Below are 22617 nucleotides of genomic sequence, written 5' to 3'. Positions count from 1 at the left end.
TTCATAGCACAGGATTTCTGTGCTAGAGCGTCGCTGGACGTCCTCACGCTGTGTGAGGACCTCCAGCGTCGTTCAATTCCCCGTAGGAAAGCATTGAAAAGCATTTTCAATGCTTGCCTATGGAGAGCTCTAATGCGCATGCGCATTAGGTCTCCCTGGCCGGCGGGCGGGATCAGTCTCCCCCGTCGGCTGATGTAATGAAGAGGAGGAGCGGCGGCTACCATAAACCACCGCTGAGGGACATCGGCGGGAGTCTCGGGTAAGTCACTGAAGGGGTTTTCACTCCTTCAGCAACTGGGGATGGGGGGTGGGAGGGAGAGAGGACCTGCAGTGCCAGGAAAACGTATTGTTTTCTTGGCACTGGAGAGTCCCTTTTAAAGACACATTACTGAGAGTATTATTGCTGTGGAGTTCTGTAATACACTCAGACACAACAACGATATGGAGCTACGAGAAAAGAGGGACGTAAGGATAGAAAAGAGGGACTGAGGGGTTTGGGTAGAAAATAGACTGACTGTCCCTCTAAAATATGGACACTTGGGAGGTATGCCTTCTTATCAATATTATTTATCATACTCCTATTTATTTATTTTATTCTCCCCTTAAGGACACATGACATGTGTGACATGTCATGATTCCCTTTTATTCCAGAAGTTTGGTCCATTAGGGGTTAATTTAACATGTCCACTTCCCAAATTAAGTTACTGCTTCATGTCTGTTTCTGTTCCACTGATTTGTGCTAAACAGTGCTTACTTGATGATGCTGACGTCCGTGTCAAGCTTCATCAGGCACCTTATCATGGACTCTGTAAATGCCTAGTGCCACCTCAGGGGTTTCTAGTGCCAATTGCTGTATTTGGTATCATAACAATCTGGTCTTTAACCCTTTGCATGCCAGGGCAGGTGAATTATGAGCTTACAGGAGGCCATGCTTACAATGTGTACAATTTATCTAAAGAAACCTATATCTTGTTTTTTAGAACACAAATTGGACTTTCTTTTTGATATTACATTTATGCGTAACTCATCACATATTATGCAAGAAAAGACACTGTTAAGCTTTGCCTGTAAGGGTAGTAACATAACTGGTGCACCTAAAAGTAAATCCCTCGAACCAGTAAATTTTGCCATGGCTTTGGGAAGACCTTATATGTATAGGATTTACGTCAAATTTATCATCACTATACAGTGTACATACAAGGACAATGAAACACAGTTCGCCTCTGATCAGAAATACAGTAGCATTTAAAGGGGAAACTATAGGCTAGGAATACAAGCGCAGTGCAGAACCCTTTTCTTACTTACCATTTATCCAGCGCAGATTGTATAAGGATTACTATAGGTTTTTTGGTGACGCTGGATGTCCTCATGCATAGCGTGAAGATATCCAGTGTCATTTAGACAACATCTTGGAAGTCCCTCTAGAGGCTCTAGACAGCCACTAGAGGAGGAGTTAACCCTGGATAGAAACTATTGCAGTTTCTCAAGAACTGCAATAATTACAATTGCAGGGTTAAACTGACAGGGGCACTGCACTCAGACCACTTCAATGAGCTCAAGTGGCCTGGGTGTCTATTTTGCCCCTTTTAAAAAAAAAATAAAAAAAAAATATATATATATATATATATATATATATATATATATATATATAATATATATATATACAAACGAAAAAATCAGAGCACTCAAAAAGGACTTCTTATTCAGTGTTTACTGTGATAAAAATTACATCAAATCAACACTGAAGAAATGACACTCTGCTACAATGTAAAGTAGTAAGTGTACAGACTGTATAACAGTGTAAATTTGCTGCCCCTCAAAATAACTCAACAAACTGCCATTAATGTCTAAACCGTTGGCAACAAAAGTGAGTACACCACTAAGTGGAAATGTCCAAAGTGTCAATATTGTGTGTGGCCACCATTATTTTCCAGCACTGCCTTAACCCTCATGTCCATGGAGTTCACCAGAGCTTCACAGGTTGTCACTGGAGTCCTCTTCCACTCCTCCATAAAAACATCACGGAGCTGGTGGATGTTAGAGACCTTGCACTCCCCCACCATCCGTTTGAGGATGCTCAATAGGGTTTAGGTCTGGAGACATCACCTTTACCTTTAGCAAGGCAGTGGTCATCTTGGAGGTGTATTTGGGGTCTTTATTATGTTGGAATACTGCACTGTGGCCCAGTCTCTGAAGGGAGGGGATCATGCTCTGCTTCAGTATGTCACAGTACATGTTGGCATTCATGGTTCCCTCAATGAACTGTAGCTCCCCAGTGCCGGCAGCACTCATGCAGGCCCAGACCATGACACTCCCACCACCAAGCTTGACTGTAGGCAAGACACACTTGTCTTTGTACTCCTCACCTTGTTGCGGCCACACGATTGACACCAAATAAGTTTATCTTGGTCTCATCGGACCACAGGACATAGCTCCAGTAATCCATGTCCTTAGTCTCCTTGTCTTCAGCAAACTGTTTGCCACCTTTCTTGTGCATCATCATCATCAGAGGCTTACTTCTGGGACGACAGCAATGCAGACCAATTTAATTCATTCAGGGCTGGTGCTACCTGTAAGGCGACCTAGGCAGCCCTGCGCCCAGAATCACCGGTGCGGCTTCTCATGCTGCGCCGCCTAAGCGCTTTAGCAAGCCTCAGGCGGCGCAGCACTGCTGTATGGAGGGTGGCCGGTTTTGAGTGATTTGAGTGAGGGTAAGGACCACTAAGGGGGGAAGAGGGTAAGGACCAATAAAGGGTTTGGGAGAGGGAGGACCACTAAGGGGGAGAAGGGGGAGTGAGAAGAGCACCAAGGGGGGACTGCAGAGGGTCAGGGGGCCAAGGGAGAGCACTAAGGGACAGAAGGGGAGAACACTACGGAACACAGGAGGGGAGAGCACTATGAAAAAAAAATAAAGAGCTGCTCCCCTCTCAGTCCCTATCCTACCCCACAAACCCTCTCTTTTACACTACACACATACACAATGCATCCCCACACACACACACACACACACACACACACAAACAAACCTACAATGCATCCCTACTCACACACACACCCGAAACACACAATGCATCTCTTACGCTCACACAAACACTCATTCTCTTACACACAGAAACAAAATGCATCTCTTACACACTCAATGCACCCCTTACAGACACACACACACACACACACACACAGAAACATACAATGCATTCCTTACATGCAAACACACACTGCATCCCCTATACACACACACACATTACACCCCTAAACAAATTGGTATCCCTATACACTACATTCTATAAGAACACACACACATTACATATTCTACAATAACACATAAAACATCCCCTACATACATACACTCCACTTCCTGTGAGAGAATTCATGGGTGGGCCATGTAGGTGGATTTATGGGTGGGCATTGAAGGCATACTCACGGTCCAGACCTTGAGCTGTGTAAGGGGCCCCAAAAAACTGAGCTGTTTCCTGTTCTTTAATTGTTGTGAGCACTGTTACAAACAGCCTCTTCTACACCAGACCTGTGGAGCCAGACTGAGCCCATCATCGGCCTCTTGTCCTCATCTGGTGGTAAGTAGGCAATCCCATATATTATTAGTGGCACTAATCTCTAATTTACCTCACATTAAATGGATACTATAGTCACCAGAAGCACTACAGCATAATGTAGTAGTTCTGGTGTCTATAACCTGTGCCTGTAGGCTTTTTAATGTAAACACCCTGTTTAAAAGACACTTTGTGCAGAATGGCGTTGGCCCATATGGCATAGCATATGGGCAGGGCATTGTGATGTCCCTTGGTGGGCAGAACATATGGGGGGGCGGTGTCAAAAAACTTTTTTCCCAAAGGACGGCAAAAATCCTTGCACCGGCCCTGAATGCAGTGTGCGGCGTATGGTCTGAGCACTGACAGGCTGACCCCCAACCCCTTTCAACCTCTGCAGCAATGCTGGCAGCACTCATACGTCTATTTCCCAAAAGACAACCTCTGGATATACGTTGAGCTTGTGCACTCTTTGTTTGACCATGGCGAGGCCTGTTCTGAGTGGAACCTGTCCTGTTAAACCGCTGTATGGTCTTGCCCGCCGTGCTGCAGCTCAGTTTCAGGGTCTTGGCAATCTTCTTATAGCCTAGGCCATCTTTATGAAGAGCAACAATTCTTTTTTTCAGATCCTCGGATAGTTCTTTGCCATGAGGTGCCATGTTGAACTTCCAGTGACCAGAATGAGAGAGTGTGAGAGCGAAAACACCAAATTTAACACACCTGCTCCCCATTCACACCTGAGACCTTGTAACACTAACGAGTCACATGACACTGGGGTGGGGAAAATGGCTAATTGGGACCAATTTGGACATTTCTACTTAGGGGTGTACTCACATTTGTTGCCAACAGTTTAGACATTAATGGCTGTGTGGGTTATTTTGAGGGGACAGCAAATTTACACTGTTATTCAGGCTGTATACTTACTACTTTACATTATAGCAGAGTGTCATTTCTTCAGTGTCACATGAAAAGATATAATATATTTACAAAAATGGGAGGGGTGTACTCACTTTTGTGAGATACTGTGTGTCTGTGTATTTATGTGTGTGTGTGTGTGTGTATATATTTTATATAACTCTCAGTAGACTTACCAAATGCCATAGTACATCTAGTACATTCCTTTCTTCATAAATAAAAAAAGCTTTAACAGCCTAATAATGCATATAGGCATTACACAATAGTGCCACCAACATTATCTGTCCCATTGATACTTATTTTTCCAGTTGCAGGTTGTATCCGAGTGACATAACCTCTCCAATTACATAATTTGTGACCATGCCACTTTAATTGAAGTTAATGATATAGTACTGTGTAGTATTAATCTGGGCAAAAGAAGGCCTGAGCAATACTGGGGCGTCAGCCCATGGGTTGCATTGTAAGCAGGTTGAGGTGATCTCCACAACAACCCAGCTCCATTATTGATGAAACGCTGTCTGTGTGTTCTTTCCATACAGACACTGTGCTTATGTCTGGCAAATCACGGCTATGATATGATGTCATTATATCCCAGCCATGGTCAGATTTACGAAGAGCAGCAGAGCGGTTGGGGGGGGGGGGGGGGAGGGGATAGCAACTAAGTCGCTCGCACTGCAGACTATGAGACCTTAGCTCTAGTGGCCTATCAGCAAAGTGATGGGATCTCTTCCTTATTGTGAACAAGGGGCATGTAATTTGATGGGGTAGTTGTGAAAAGGAAGGAAATGAGAGAAACTTGCTGCCTAATGTGAAGGGGGTCATCTTTTTTTTGGAGAAATGGGGAGAGGAAGATGGCGGAAGATGTCTAGTTGTAAGGTTAGACTGGGTTTTGGGTCTGTGTGTTTGCATTCAGGGAATTGCCAGTTTTAGGCCAAAATAGTCAAACTGGGAAAAGTCTCCAGTTTCCAGAGGTTCAGGTCACACTCATTGACCCATAAACACATTCAGTGACCTTTACACACACTAAATGATGATCCATACACAATCACTGACACACAATGAAAGGCACACACTAACACGTACACTTACTAAGACACACATACAAGACACACATACATTGTGCCCTCACATTAAGGTCTCCCTTACTATCTGCAGCCTGGTATTCCTACTAGGTGGCCATTGGGTCTCTAGAGAGTCTCAGCTGCTGGTTATGACGTTATTCATTCCACTGACCTTTAGCACAAAGAAATACAATGTTTGGCTGTCAGAACTCCTTCCACCCTCCTTTATTCAGTCCCAACTGTTACTCATGTTTTTTTTTTTTTTTTTCATTTAACTTTTGCTTCGGCTGGCTCCAGGTTTGTAGAGCCCGACAGGAACATTTTTTTTAGTGGGCCATTCCAGTCCGGGACTCTGGGCCAAGCAGGGACCTCATTTGGTCTTAATGCCAGCTCTTGAAGACAGGATGCTTTGCACCCCATGCTCCTTAGCTAGCGATCCACTAGTCGGGGTTTGTTAATACCGCACTCATTGTGTTTATAAAGATAAGTTTATATAATATTCTGAATTTATTCACATATTTGGTTTCGTTTAAGGTTTGACTTGATATACTTCGCAGTGGCTTCATTCAGTATGTCTTTTGCTGCGTAGCAATTCCTCTGGCGTGCCCCTTTAACACAGCCATTTTATCAACAATCCCTTTCCACACATAGTACTGATTTTGTAATCCTGGTGTATTTTCTGAATGGAAAGAGATTTATTTGTTTTTGGTTACACCCAGTAGAACTGCACTGCTCGTTTTATGTTGTTTTACCAGATATTCTTGAAGTTACAGACTAAAAAGTAGACCACACAGCTTATTTCATATTGTTATATGGCTTTCCTTTCATGTGAACATTTTATTCTAAGTGTCTGTCATTGTAATGGTTTTTCAATGTATCCGTATTAGACCTCATGTATTTTGTGTACATGCTATATGCCAATGCAGAAAAATGACAATGTGTAATCTGTTAGTTTCCCTGAGTATCCAGAGGGACTTAATAGAAGAAGGAGGGAGGTGGCAAGATCCAGATTGATTGCAGCATCAGCATATCCCAGTGATGGTTATTGGGGAACTAGAAAAAGTGCAGAGGCGAACTACAAAATTAATAGGGGGAATGGAAGATTTTACACCGTAAACAGTGATGGATCTGCTGCTGACCTCTCTTTGAGGGTGATGCTACTGAACCAGAAGCTTGCAAACCCCCAAATATCACTCTTATATTTACAGATAGAAGTTCCTTACTCACACATGAGCACACAAATGGACACTATTTTTGGTCAGAATGGTCTTTTGTCAGGTCACAAACCTCCATAAACAATCCACAACCTAATACATTAATTGGCTAATAATGAGGATTCCATGGTGTTGCTTTTTCTATCCTATTGAGCAGGAAAATAAGACCTGGGCAAAAAAGGGTGAACTCCAGGATTGCAATTGTAATTTTTTGATTTATGTAAAGCTGTCAAAAATATTTTCTATAGAATGTATTAGGTTGTGTGTGTGTATATGCAGTTTATTATACGTTGAGTTTTTTGACTTGACAAAGACTGTTCGGTCGAAGCATTGTCAGTTTGTCGGCTTATGGTTCCTTACAAAGTCTCAACTTTAGAGAAGCTTTGAGTGCCCGGAACGTCTATCTGTGATTGCAAGCTTGAAACAGTTATACAAACAGTGCTCAAAATTTCAATCCACTCACTTACTAGCAATTGGTGAGTGACAAGTCAGCCCAGGGAGTAGAAATGTATCCCCTGTGAGTGTGCCATTGACGCCAACAGGCATAATTAGTAGAGTAGAACTTAAACGTTTGAGCTCTGATACCAATATATACATGGCCAGTACAAATAGCTCACTGGTGATCTGTTTATTAATAGAACTGCACAAATGATAAGGTCTCCCATTTAGAGTTGAAGAAAGGAGATTTTACCTGTAGCCGAGGGAAGAATTTTTTACAGTAAGAACAATAAAGATGTGGAATAATCTACCTAAAGAGTTTGTTTTATCAGATTCTGTACAGACTTTGAAACAATATGTGAGGGTTTAATATGTGGCATAACTATTTGGCTGAGCTTAAAGGACTAGTCTTTCTGTATCATATTTTTCCCACTACTGTTTTATTGACTTTTTCAGAAAATGGTACATTCAGGGAAACACCGTTATTACTTTGGTAATCTGTACATGTACGACCAAGTGGGTTACATTTACAACATTGCCATGTTAGAAAGCAAAGAAACAAAAAGAAAGTAAAACAACAATAACCAATAAAGTGCACCAGGTCTAAATCATCAGAGTGAGTTGTGACCTACAGCTACAAAACCGTCTCTATTGTAATTTTTTTTAAGTCTACTTTAATAAACAATATGTAAAAACACTTTAAACGCAAATTATTATTGCACCGAAATTCATGAGTGTATGAGTAAATATCTAAATTATAGAGACTTAGACGCAAGGGAGATACTGTATTCATATAGGATAGAGTTTTAGCCTATATTAGATCACCAGGCAATGTACAGATTAAACAATATATCTATCTGATGTTCCGTTCCATAGCCTGTGCCATTGCGGGATGGTACGTTTCAATGACCAGAATGGTTGTCAGCGTGCTTTATGCTACTCCAGTTAATGTTTGACGTAGTTCATGTAGACATTAGTCTTGTGTGCAGAAGCTTAGCCATGGAAACCTATTTGACGCATCTCCCAATGGACAGTTCTTGTGCTAACAGTGCTTCCAGAGACCGCTAAGTAGAAAATATTTATATCACTGACAATGATCAGCCACAACGTTGAAACCACTGACAGGTGAAGTGAATAACATTGATTATATTGTTATAATGGCTCCTGTCAAGGGGTGGGATATAGTAGGCAGCAAGTGAACAGTTCTTGAATTTCATGTGTTGGAAACAGGAAAGTGGGCATGGGAAAAGATCTGAGTGACTTTGAGAAGGGCCAAATATTGATGGCTAGATGACGGAGTCAGAGCATCTCCAAAACGGAAAGTCTTTTGGTGTGTTCCCAGTATACAGTGCCTGGTACCTACCAAAAGTGGTGCAAGGTAGGACAATTACATCATAGTAATGTACATGGTGCTATCCCTTGTGTTCCAATCACACGGAAGAATTACTGTAGCTCGAACTACTGTAAAACTTAATGCAGGATATAAAGGTGTCATCGCAGTTTGCTGCATATGGCGCTGCGTAGCCACAGACCAGTCAGAGACCCCATGATGACTCCTGTCCACCGCCGAATGCTCCTTCAGTGAGGATGTGAGTAATGTCAGAACTGGACACCATGGAGTAATGGAAGAAGGTTGCTTGGTCTGATGACTCCCATTTTCTTTTAGATCAGGTGGATGGTGGGGTGTCTGCATCATTTACCAGGGAAAGAGATGGCAGCAGGATGCACTATGGGAAGAAGGCAGGCTGGCAGAGGCAGCGTTGTGCTCTGGGCAATGTTCTGCTGGGAAACCTTGGGTCCTGGTATTCACGTGGATGTTACTTTGACACATACCATCCTCAGGGGCGTATTAGCCGCGAGGCAAACAAGGCATTTGCCTTGGGCGGCATTTTCCAGGGGGCGGCAAAAAACGCTGAATGCCCAGGGCAAATGCCTTGTTAGCCTTGTGGCTAACTGACATGCTGGGCTGCTGCTGGGCGGTCGGGCGGCGCTGCTGGGCGGGCGGCGAGGGAGCACTTCCTCTGAGCTGTCTGCTCAGCTCCCTTGCGCGCCGCAGAGTGAGGCTGGGAGCCGGAATATGACGTCATATTCCGGCTCCGCCTCCCAGCCTCACTGTGCGGCCCGCGAGGGAGCTGAGCAGACAGCTCAGAGGAAGTGCTCCCTCGCCGCCCGCCCAGCAGCGCCGCCCGACCGCCCAGCAGCAGCCCAGCAGCCACTGGACCACCAGGGAGAAATAGGACCCCCCCCCAGCATTCCCAAAGGTAAGGAGGCTGGGGGGGGTAAATTAAAAAAAAAAAATGTGTTAAATATGTGAGTGAGTGAGTATGTGTGTATGTCTGTTAGTGTGTGTGTGTGTGTGTGTGAATGTCTGTTAATGTGTGTGTGTGTGTGTGTGTGTGTGTATGCATGTCTGTTAGTGTGAGTGTGTGTGTATGTATGTTTGTTAGTGTGTGTGTGTGTGTCTGTTAGTGCGTGTGTGTCTGTTAGTGTGAGTGTGTGTATCTGCTAGTGAGTGTGTGTATCTGCTAGTGAGTGTGAGTGTGTCTGTAAGTGTGTGTGTGTGTTTCTGTTAGCGAGTGTGTGTTTCTGTTAGCTAGTGTATGCGTATCTGTAAGTGAATGTGTGTGAGTGTGTATTTAGAACGTGAGGGGGGGGAAGGGTTGGATGGGGGTGGCGCGGGCGGGAGGGGGGCGCCTGAGTTTTGTCCTGCCTAGGGCAGCACAAAACCAGGATACACCACTGACCATCCTACGTAGAGATTGTTGCAGACCACATACATCCCTTAAGGGCAATGATGTTCCCTGATGGCAGTAATCGCTTTGCCACCTTGCAAAGATTGTTCTGGAATGGTTTGAGGAACATGGCACACAGTTAAAGGTGTTGCTTTTGGCCTCCAAATTCCCTGGATCTCAATCCAATTAAGCATCTCTGGTATGTGCTGGAACAACAAATCTGATCCAAAGAAGCCCAACCTCACAACTTGCAAAACTTAAAGGATCTGCTACTATGTCTTGATGCCAGGTAACACAGGATACGTTTAGAGGTATTGTGGATTCCATGCTTCGATGCATCAGAGCTGTTTTGGCAGCATGAGGTCCCCGTACGATATTAGGCAGGTGGTTTTAATGTTGTGGCTGATGCCAGCACTGTAACCACTACAGCACTCTGTAGCTGCTATGGTGCACCTCTATTGTAAGTATTGACACAATTTTAAAAAGTGTCACTTCTTATCTAGTGTCTGCTGGGTGTTGCTTCCTGCATCCACTACTTCCTATGGAGCGCAGAAAGCACTCTATCTGAGCTAAGCTCAGGGGTGCAGGGTTTAGATCAGTGGCTGAGCGCGACCATCAGATTCTCAGCCAATGAGCTAGTTCTGCATTTGAGGGCTTTGTTTAGGGGAGCTAGCGGGAGCTCCTGCTTAGGCGTATCTGGCTCCCTTTAGGAAGTAGTTGAGACAGGGAGCAGCACCCAGCGGACCCCAGGATTGAAGTGAAACCATTCTAAAACGGCTTGAACCTTTACAAAGGCGAGCACTCCTGGCACCATGACAACTGCAGAGAAGTGCATGATTTATTAAATTACATCAGAATGCAGTTCAGACAAAGCATATAGCCAAGCGCAACATTGCAAAAGAAGAGAAGACATAGAAACATGGTTGTTTTGTTTTTCTTTTCTGTATGCTGACTGCCAGTGTCCATGCTTTTAATAATAAATGAAATACATATTTGTTCTATACAAAAGGCGAGTAAACCTCATGGGTTAAGATGCTGAGCATTGCTGCTCTGTCATATTACATCCAAAAACCACAAAGAACTGCAGCTGTTTCACCAGGTAGTTGTCACCCCCTGCCAATGTTAGTGTACTGACAGCCGTGGCTCCATGGCAAGGAAATGGGTACAGATTGTAACAATGAGCCAAACAGGTCAGCTCTTTAAACTGAGCATCACACTATACACAGTGTAACTAGTCACAACTGGAATTAGAGGAAACTATAAACAATGTGGATCAATGTGAGAGAGAGAGAGAAAATATAAAAACAGGTTTGGGTTTTTTTTTTTTGTGTTGAAGAAAATCTTGGTTGTCCTTTTTTTTTTTTTTTTTTTTTTTTTTTTTATTCAAGACCCAAAGCTACTGTGGAAATATAACTGTCATGGTGCATAGTGGGAGTTGTAGTTCTAAAGCTGTGAGTCTGCCTTTCATTCACCCATGCTTGTTCCAATAACACAACACAAAGATGTGTGTTTTTTTGTTTTGTTTTCGCTTTGTCTTCTGGCACAAACCCACTGTCCTGCATTTTCTGCACAAGTCCCTAGCTTGTGTGTGTGCCTGGTCTAGCCTGTTACAAGTGTTAATAAAGTTTATTTTCCAGTGTCCTGCTGAAGGTCTAATAAACATGCTGCAGTTTTCTTAGCGGTGGACCCGTAACGTTCCATCTATAATCATAACATTCCACCCTGCTGTTATCTCTCCCTGCGAGCTGTACACCGATACCAAGTACCACCTTTTTCACAAGGGAGTGATACCTAAATATCCCGTACTCCTCCCATTCTCCGCCTTCCTCTGTACACTTTCCTGTTTTTTAACATAGGCGGGGCATCAGCAGGAAGGTACAGGTGTGCAGGTGAAATGAAATTTCTCTAAAGGACCTGACCCTACATCTGCACTTGTTTCAAAGCCCCCTCCCCCACCTAAACCTGTAGCCCCTGCACCTCTGTTTGCTAAGCTCAGTAATGGCTGTGCGCTTCCAGGTAAGCTCTGCTCTTTCTAAATACCAAGTTCTACCTCCCCAGGGCATATGAGCAATATTTACATGCATCATAATTAAGGCCATAATGACTCGCCCATTACAAGCCTCCCTTACGGATAATGTATTGGGACTTTTCAAACGGGCAACCCAGGATGTATCTTTTAGAAGGGTCTCTTCTTAAAGGGGCAGTGTGCTCACCGTGCTGAGCACTTCTAGCTAGCTGAATAATAGACATTAATATTTCAGGACTTTAAAAATAAATATATATATTTAGACAGGCTTGTGAGAATCAGGTAAAGCTGGGGTGTCCAAAAGGTAGATCCCCCAGATGTTTTAAAAACTGCAGCCTCCACGATGCTTTGTCATTCTGAAGGCTTGCTAAGCATCACAGGAGTTGTAGTTCTAAAACATCTGGGGATCTACATTTTGGACACCCATGGGGTAAAGTGTTATGGTTGATTTACTAAAAAAAAAAAAAAAAAAAAGTTAAATAAGTGCGCAGATTTTGGCATCCTATATAAACATTTCAAGCTCACGGTGATGAAAATTATTTGATATTAATTTTCGTAAGGGGCTTATGAGAAATACATAATACCTGGAAATGTACAAAATAGACATATTCTGCAGTGCTTTAGTTATAGAAGAAGTCGTTGATAAACAATATCATAGCAGGAGCTGACAATCTGTTTGATTTTTCAAACAAACATTGAAGCATTCCAGCTCTCTTCAAAAATTAAGAATTGAGAATTTTCATATTGGTAAAAAGGAATGAAATAAAATGGAATGATTTTACCTTGCATCCAGGGGTCACATTATACAAGACTTGCTAACTAACACTAGTTCCACTTGTTTACCTGTAAAGTACAGTTATGGGTTGTGTTGAAACAAAAGTACCATAAACACCGCATGTTGCTGTACGCAAAACTGACCACCCGCTGCAAGAAATGTACATGTGTCTCTAACAATTTTCTGCTTCTATCTGGGTCTCAAGATTTCTTGCATTCTATTTAATTTAAAAAAAAATAAAATAATAATAATATTTTAGCCCTTGAAATTCTGCTTAGTAGATAGTAGAGAAAGGACACGGCCTCACGGTGCTGTGGTCCTGCTGGTTATTAGTATTTAATTTGTATCCTTTTCCCACAGATTTTGTATGTTCTTTCATTCTGTTTGCATAAAAAAAGGAGGCAAACCAAAATCCCCATAACCGTCTCTGTATAGCCGAATTTGGAGTGTATTTTATTAAATTAGATTAATACATGTTTGAATTCTATTGCTTCTGTGTATTCCGACATTCTCAGCAGTTTTAAATCTGTTCATAAAGCGTGCGTGCGTGCTAAACTATAGCTATGAAGTCTATAACTATAAAAAGAAAATACATATATGGACAGTTAATCACAAAAATAACTGCAATATATCAAAAACCTTAAAAAACAAACTCTATTAAAATTAAAGTATTTATTTGAAGAATATTTAAGAGATCGTAAAAAGTTTTTAGGAAAAATTAATATATACCATGTTCAAATTTTGTATATCTCCAACAATGCAGTCTACATTAGATGCACCTCGGGTAAATGGTAATAAATTACTCTCTTATCAGCTGACTGTCTTAAAGGGACAGGCATCACTTTGAGACCACCGTTTCATTCAAAAACTTTAGATTTCAATGATACACTTTTGGATGCTGAAAAAAACAGGGAAATGGGATTCTCTCCTCCCAATATTTATCTGCTACTACTTCTATGTTTTTCACATCTCCCCGGGGGGATGCGGATCTAACCAATCTGTGTACTATCCCTAGGAATGCTAGAAAGGTGCACTAGGCATGCCTGACTGCTTTAACCATGTGCAGTTGGAATATCTCTTTACCTTACACTCTGGTGCCAGGTTTCTCTCTCCTGCTGCTGCACAATAATGCCCTGTTTCTGTAATCAGTGGCCTGGTCTAAAACTGAGATGGGTGTGAAAGGAGAGGGGGCGAGCGAGACTGAAGAAACTCCCCTAGCTGAGAGGCATGCCAAAAAAATGCATCTGACAAAAAAGTGAAACTATTTAATACTAGTTTTCCTTTAACTTCTAACAGGCCAGCAGAATAAAATGATTGAATCAAGTATAGCAATAGACAATAAGGAGTGTTTGATAAACATATTTATGTTAGACTAAAGGACCGTGTTCTTTTTTTTTGTTTACAGAAAGCATTAACAAAAAATATATTAAAAAAAAAAAGAGACATGCATAAATTATTTTTTTCAATATTCTGCTGGCCTGTTAGAAGTTAAAGCAAAACTAGTATTAGTTTCACTCTTTTGTCAGATGCATTTTTTTGGCATGCCTCTCAGCTAGGGGAGTTTCTTCAGTCTCCCTCGCCCCCTCTCCTTACACACCCATCTCAGTTTCAGACCAGGCCACCAACTACAGAAACAGGGCGTTATAGTTTTTTCAATGCTTCAATTTTTATTTATTTTTTATATTCTGGTTTGTATATTTGTGTTTGCTTGCTGGTTGAAAAAAATAATTTATGCGTGTCTCATTTTTTTGTTTTTTTTTTATATATATTTTTTTTGTTTTGTTTTTTTGTTAATGCTTTCTGTAACCAAAAAAGAACACGGTCCTTTAGTCTAACATAAATATGTTTATCAAACACTCCTTATTGTCTATTGCTATACTTGATTCAATCATTTTATTCTGCTGGCCTGTTAGACGTTAAAGGAAAACTAGTATTAAATAGTTTCACTTTTTGAGACCACTACAGGCACACAGACCATGTCATCTCAATAAAGTGGTCTGGGTGCAGTGGCCCTGATGTTTTGGTCCTGCAGAGCCCAGAGCCAAAAACGTTGCAAAAACTGATCCATGTGAGTGTGTGTATATATGTTCCTATTCGTTACCGATCTCCATATTGAATTCCACAGTTATCTATCAATCTCTTTCACATTCCCGTATTGATTCCGGTTAACCTGCTACAAGGAAATCTTATGTCAAAGATACAGTAACATTTAGTTGTATTACTTCCCTAATTATATCTGCTAACGAGCAATAGATCAATATTGCCTTGTTGGAAACGTATTATGTAATCTGTTAACTAAACTCCAATGTATACATCTCTAAGAAACATAAATGTCAGAGCAGCAGTTGCCAGTACTTTTTGGGCCAGGCCACATTTTAAAGAGAGAAAAATGTCCAAGTCAAACCTATTATTATTATTATTATTATTATTATTATTATTTATTATTTTTATTTTCTTCATATTACCTTCAGTTTAAGAGTATACATTTCACACTTACTTGAAGCTTTAATAGAGCGATCTACATGCTTCTAACCAAACTGATTCATTCATTTTATTAAACTACCAGTTGGGTAACAATTTTAATCCTAAATTATTATTTAGCCCAGTGGTGCCCAAAAGGTAGATCCCCCGGGTTTTTTTTTTTTTTTTTTAACTGTTGGGACATTGAGTTCCAGGCTATCTGTGTCAGTGTTGTTTGTATTGTGCAAAATCTTGTACTGAGCGCATGTTCATTCCCAGATAGAGATACGAGCAGATCCTATAGGGAAAAAAAAAAGATGTAGATCCTGATTCATAAGTAACTTCTTGGTTCATGGATGGCAGGATAAAACTTACCAGGAAAGGTTAAATGATCTTAACATGTATAGCTTGGAGGAAAGACGAGATGTGATAGAAACATTTAAATACATAAAGGGAATCAACACAGTAAAGGAGGAAACTATATTTAAAAGAAGAAACTACCACAACAAGAGGACATAGTCTTAAATTAGAGGGGCAAAGGTTTAAAAATAATATCAGGAAGTATTACTTTACTGAGAGGGTAGTGGGTGCATGGAATAGCCTTCCAGCTGAAGTGGTGGAGGCTACCACAGTGAGGGAGTTTAAGCATGCGTGGGATAGGCATAAGGCTATCCTAACTATAAGGTAAGGCCAGGGACTAATGAAAGTATTTTAAAATATTGGGCAGACTAGATGGGCCGAATGGTTCTTATCTACCGTCACATTCTATGTTTCTAACTACAGCTTCCATGATGTTTTGCCATTCTAAAGATATACAAAGCACCAATGTTGGGTGTAATTCTACAGATCTGGGTATCTACCTTTTGGGCACCCCTGATTTAAAGAATGAAAGGGGGGAAAACAAACAATTTAAGGACTGTATTCAAACTGTCTACTGCTTGCATCCCGGGTAATCGTGGCCACTGAGACACGATCATAACAAATAATTGACACCAGACTTACACAGACAGTCCTTCACATGCAGTCAACCGGGTTTTTCTGCTAATCTATATTATAGCTGAGGAATCGACTGTGTTCTACATATTTAAACACTGCAGCAAGTTAATTTACAGACCAGTTTAACCCCTTAAGGACCAAACTTCTGGAATAAAAGGGAATCATGACATGTCACACATGTCATGTGTCCTTAAGGGGTTAAAGAAAAAGGAAAAAAAACAAACACACACAGTGTAAAAAAACAAACAAAAAAACACACGCGCAACAAACAAATTCTATCATTTTGCCACACGCACCATATAGTCTCCTCCATCAAAAAGAAACGCCTGACCATGAACAGAAGTCTCCTTTTTAGCGCTCATCTCCCAGTAACGTGCTACATCATGTTCAGATTCACTAAATTCCTTTTTATCCCCTCTTTTTCTAGGTGTCCGAAATGGAGGAGATGACGATATGGGAGCAGTACACTGTCACAATACACAAAGTAAGTGCTTTCCATCTTCACATGGCTTGGGAAATAAGACTTATTACAATGAAAGAGGTCCACCAAAAATATTTACAAAAAGACTCAACACTGCCTTTTATTTGTGTGAATATTTTGAAGCCAGGTTACCCCAGAGCAGTAAAGTGGGCGTGTTCAATAAATCAGCTTACCCATAAGTGCTCAATGCATGTTCTTTCGAGGTATATATCAAGGCACAAATGGATTGTGGGACAAAACCGATGTTCATTCCCCCCCCCCCCCCCCTCCAGTGACATTAACTGTAACATAATTATTATTATTATTATTGCCACTTATATAGCGCCAACAGATTCCATAGCGCTTTACAATATTATGAGAGGGGGGATTTAACTATAATTAGGACAATTACAAGAAAATTTACAGGAACGATAGGTTGGAGAGGACCCTGCTCAAACGAGCTTACAGTCTATAGGAGGTGGGGTGTAAAACACAATAGGACCGGAAATGGCAATCAAATAATGTGGGAGTGAAGCAGAGCTGGAGGAGAGAGTGTAAATTGCTGCCCTTTAGGAGAGAGCAAGAGACAGGTATGTAAGGTAGAGATTACTCTGGGAGGCCATAAGCTTTCCTAAAGAGATGGGTTTTAAGGCACTTCTTAAAGGATTGAAGACTAGGGGAGAGTCTGATGGCGCTGGGCAGGCTATTCCTTGGGAAGGGTGCCTGCGAGAAGTCCTGCAAGCGTGAGTTGGTTGTGCGAGCAGCAGACAGGAGAAGGTCACAGGCAGAGCGGAGATACCAAGAAGTAGCATACCTATGGATCTGTGAGGAGATATAAGACGGGCTAGAATTGGTCAATGCTTCATAGGTATGGGTTAGCACTTTGAATTGACTTCCGATAGGATACAGGAAGCCAATGTAAGGACTGTATTGGCTCTAAACATACCATTTCCTAACCACTTCACTAATACAGTTTAAAAAAAAAAATGTTTATATAAAAATATTATAAAAATAAATAAATTAATTTTTGCATGTTTAATGGCTGTGATTGGTAAATTTAACCAAAGGAAAAGAGTGCCATAAACCATGCTGTTACACAATGCTCAACAAATAGGAAAGGATCATTTTGCTGGAAAGGTATGATAATATATTTTAATTTTAATTTTTTTTTTTTATTTTTTTTTTACTAATAAAAACATTATTTTGCAAGGTACTTCTTCCTTGTAAAAATGTTTATACTGTCTCCGCATAGATGATTTATGGTGTGCTAGTATCTGTTTTTAACTTTGATTTAGTTTAAATGTTGTGTTCGCCTTCGAGGTTTCAGCTTGGATAGTTGAATTCTGACCTCTGAGTTTCTGTCTAAATTTTTGAGAAGGGTGGATATTTAATCCCACCCACCTATTCTCTAACTAACAGATAATTTTACACGTTCTTATACGGGCAAGAAAACCTGGTTTTCTACATGGCTCTGATCTTTCATAATCTATGATGAAGTCATGTTTCTGATGGATGTGGTGGCAGGTAGCATGTGTGCTTGTATGTTCAGCTATAATATTACAGAAATGTTATCCATTATTTTGTTCATGGAACCAGTTTTACATTTCAAACTCTGTATCTTAACAGTCTATAATATTTGTAATAGTTTCCGACAATAAATGTAAAGTTTTGTGTGGATTCCTAAATAGACTGATTTTATTTTATTTTTATTTTTATTTTTTATAATAATTTGGTTTTATTAAAAAAAACAAAAAAAAAACACAGAAGTGTGTGTCTGTATAATATCCATAATGAACTGTGTATTATGGAAATATATTTCCATTGAGGACTTTTGGAGACCTCCCAAGGTTTGAGTGAGGGTAGTGTAACTGACGGCTTGGTGTTGAGGCACTGTAGGTATGACTGGGTTTATAGCCCTAAGCTACTAGTCAGGCATTAAAAGGTACCCACCACTGCAAGCCTGGAGTGTTCATGACAGACTTGCCATGGGAAAATTTTGATTCGCCAGGACTAAATTGTTCCTTGCTGTCGCGAGTGGAAATGTTGAGCTCTGGGTGTACCGCTGCCCAAGATTAGTGGGATTTACAGTACCGAGTGATGTTTATTTCAGCGTCTGTCAATCCATGGTCTTTTTACGCTATATGTGTATTATTTCCTGGGAGTGTGAAGGCATACTTAAAGACACGAAAACAAGTTTAGCTTAATAAAGTAGCTTTACTGTATAGATCATACCGCTGCCGTCTCACTGCTCAATTCTCTACCATTTAGGAGTTAAATCACGTTGGCTATTTTGTTTGTTTATGCAGCCATAGCCACATCTCCCCTGGCTGTCACTGACACAGCATGTATGGGGAAAAAAATATTTATTTTTCAATCAGATGGTAACTTGCTTTAGGAGTTTTTTTTTATCTCTGGCTACGTAAATTGAGCATTAATCACACACAGGAGACTGCAGAGTCTAGAAGGCTATTAACCAAGCAGGAGATGAGAAATTCTAAATTAAATAAACTGTGAAATAATGAAAGTTTAAACATTAGATCTCTCTTTACAATAAGTGCTTAGGAAGGCTGGGTAAGAATGAACAAAGTGATTTAACTCCTAAATGGCAGAGAATGGAGCAGTGAGACTGCTGGGCATGATCTATACACCAAAACAGTTTCATTAAGCTAAAGTTGTTTTGGTGCTCATAGTGACCCTTTAACTGTCACTGTACAGGATATTTTTTTTCTATAGGAAGACGGTTATAAGGGACAGCTAATGATTCCAGGTTTTCCTGGAAATTGACACATCTACAAGATTAACGTTATGTCTATCTCTGCAGATATCATGGGCCTAAATTTAAAAAGAGAGAAAACTTAACTTTTATCTAACGCCCTGTGAGTCTGTTAGTGCTGACTCCGCCCCGATCCGCCTACTTGGCTGAGATAATCAAAACCGACGATTTCAGACAATCCTTTTCTTTCCTGTGGGAAAATATTGGATTGGCTGATATTGTAATTTCTGATGATCTCACCAAGGAGGCAGGGGGGCAGAACCAAATGCCCCGCTGGCCAATTGGCATTGACTGAATGCATCTCTATGGAGAGCATGGAGTTGCTGAACATAAGTGCTGCACAATGTGCAGCATAAACCCAGGAAGCTGCTCTAGTGGCCGTCTGAGTGACTGTTACTGGAGGTGTCCATAGTGAGCAATGTTCTGGTGACTATAATGTCCATTTTTTTTGTTGGGCTGGGAAGGGGGAGTAGATTGTAATACAAAAGTAATTCTTATCTGGTTTTAAAATGCAAGTTTGACAGGGAAAATATACATGCACTTCAAGGAAAAAAATATGCTAGGACAGCATATTAACAAAACAGTCCTGTGGATGCGAGAACTCTTTGATTACACCAGTACACACTGCAAGATGATAAAATAAGATAATGTACAGTAAACTGATATCTCAATTTAAACAGGAGGCTAAGATGCTCATATAGACTAAATACAACATTAAAGAGTCGAGGCTAAAAGGCGTTCAGTTATAGCTGATCGTATTAAGTTAAATACGACTGGAAATCAAGGTCGACACCAAAAGAATATTTCACTTTGACCATAACAGATAGTAAAACAAAATTAAAATAAAGGAAAATATATTTATTTTGTGTTGGTTATCAACAGGAGCTAGGAGTCACCCAACACCACTAGCTGGCCACAGTGTGGAGACAGTCTCTTTACCAAGCACGATGTCTCCTCAGTTCCCTTCAGGTGATTGGAAGGACAGCTGATTGCCAAGCTGGTAGTTAGGGCACAGTCCACTATGTTGCTGCCCCACAGCTCCCAAAGCCAAGGACTTATCAGGGCCTGTGTCCAAGGAGCTTTGTGCACCGAATGGCGTGATCATGGTCCCCCAGGATCTTTGGTACACAGGTGGCCCTCGGGGTAGATTGACGGTGGGCTGGATGACTTTCTGAGTGGACCCTCTGCCCAGAAGAGCCGTGTGTTAGAGCAGCAGGCCGCGTCACCGGATCAGCAGCGGCTTTGGTAATTCGGGGCTTGTTTTCAATTCGTAGCCAGAACGCCTGGCAGAGTTTATAAAAGTTGGCTTCAAAGCGAGCTCTCCACATCTGGACCTCCTGACTGCTGAGATACTGCATCGCGGCGGTTATTTTAGACCTGCCATGCGGTTCACCAGAGCAGCTGGAGTAGAGTGGAGTAGTGTTTGTAGCTTTCCCAGTGGGGACCGGGATATCCCCCACCGGTCCAAAGGGGGGGGGATGTTACCGGGGCTGAATGTAGAGATTGTCTGCTTCTCCCAGCTTCTAGGTTGGCAGCCCGCTAGGCCTCCGTTTCCAGCAGGTATAAATGTAATAAAATGATGCAGTCGAACCTGCAAGGTGTAGTCTGCTGTGGTGAGTATCTGACCATGAAATTAGCCTTTGTCCCTCAGGGTTTACAGCAGAATAAGCCATTAAATAGCGCACTCTTGCAGGAGCAGCTAAAAAAAACAGGATCAGTTAGCTGTGGAGTCTGAAGCTGCATGGCCACTGTGTGTGAGAAAAAGACATGGTCTTTAGGCTGGGTACACCCACGTCAAACGACCCATATGTGCCAAGGGTGCCTGTGTCATTCTATGATACAAGACAGAAGCTTGGTCTGACTTGCATTCTAACCAATTCCTGCATTCGTTGTGCGGCCACCTTAAAGAGAATTGATGGCTAGAGAGTCCTAGCTTCTCCTGTCTATCTTCAGGACGAAGCCCTGGCTTAGCCTGGTTTAATTCTGGAGAGCTTGGCTTGTGATAATTGTCCAATTCAGATTGATTATTGGTCACTGCTGCACAGAGCATCTATTTGTATCAACACCCAGAGGGAGCCCTGGTAATTAAATGTATGCTACTCCCCAATAGTTTTCTTAGAAACTCCTTTCCCTAAAGCATATATCTAGTTATTTATGGAGAGGCCCAGGTTCATCCACAGCTAGAGCTAGATAGGATGTGTATCCGATTTCCCTATCCTTGCTGTTTTCATTTATTACTCCAAGAGATAGACCTTGTCTGGTCATGCTTGCTGGCACATGTACTTCCTTCTATGTGGTTATGAGGACACAAATCCAAGGATCCCCTCTTCTACCTCCATCCAGTGGGATCTTGTCCTTGTCCTCTCTTGGTAAGTGTTGATCTTCTGCAAAGCAGAGGCTCGTATGTAGGTTTTCACACACTCTCTACCTGAAGGTTGTCTGCTGGGGCAGCCCCATCTGGTTTTTTTTCCTGGTAGGCAGCTATTTATTCAGCTATAGATTTGTAAATTTCTGCTTCAATCCAAAGAGTAGTAAATCTAACTTTAGTAGGTTCAACAGGTTATTTTTTTAAAGGGACGCTATAGACACCCAGACCAGTTCATCTCAATGATGACCCTGTCATCACCCTGTCATTTTAACCCTGCAAAGTAAAACTTTGCCGTTCTGCAGTAACCGCAATGTTTGCATTGCAGGGATTGAATGCCTCTAATAGTTGTTACTATGAAATTCCACTGATAGTCAATCAAAACTTGGCTATATCAATCAGATGGTCTCCTGCACATGTGCATTAACCACCCAAAGCTTTCCTATGATTATCATCAAGATAATCTCAGCCAAGGAGGTGTGGGAACCACGGAGAGAGTCCTGCGGTGTAGAGGGAGACGGTAAAAAGTAAGTTACCTTTTTAACCCTCGTGGAGGTGGGTGGCAGTCGCCTAAATAATGACTAGGATGTTGAATTCCAAATGCTATATTGTTCCTTTCAACCGTCTAATAATCTTTAAAGCAGGCTTCTCCAAACTCCGGCTTACAGATGTTTTTGAACTACAACTCCTGTGATTTTCTGCCTATCTATTTCATTCATAGAATCATGGGAGTTGTAGTTCATCAACATCTGGAGGGCCGGAGTTTGGGGAAGCCTGCGTTTAAAGCAAAACATTTTATAAAATGAGAACATTTAGTAACTGCCCCTTCATTGGTTGGACTCTGCTCAGTTCTCAAA

The 22617-nt window shown here is 41.5% G+C and overlaps 1 protein-coding gene across 2 annotated transcripts in view; it reads left to right on the top strand.

Annotated features, from left to right (window-relative positions):
- TJP3 (tight junction protein 3) overlaps positions 1 to 22617 on the top strand; it is a 48208-nt gene that overhangs the window by 3694 nt on the left and 21897 nt on the right. Inside the window, exons 1-2 of one of the 2 annotated variants that reach the window (XM_063455946.1) lie at positions 11534 to 11921; positions 16590 to 16646. In XM_063455946.1, the coding sequence (XP_063312016.1) occupies positions 11904 to 11921; positions 16590 to 16646 (75 nt within the window). In that variant the 5' untranslated portion in view covers positions 11534 to 11903. Of the gene's footprint in view, positions 1 to 11533; positions 11922 to 16589; positions 16647 to 22617 lie in introns of those variants that run through there. The other variant, XM_063455947.1, reaches the window with a different exon arrangement.

The sequence above is a fragment of the Pelobates fuscus genome, chromosome 5 (assembly GCF_036172605.1).
Source record: "Pelobates fuscus isolate aPelFus1 chromosome 5, aPelFus1.pri, whole genome shotgun sequence".
NCBI lineage: Eukaryota > Metazoa > Chordata > Amphibia > Anura > Pelobatidae > Pelobates > Pelobates fuscus.
Note: the sequence above shows the minus strand (reverse complement) of the source record. Positions and strands in the feature narration are given on the sequence as shown.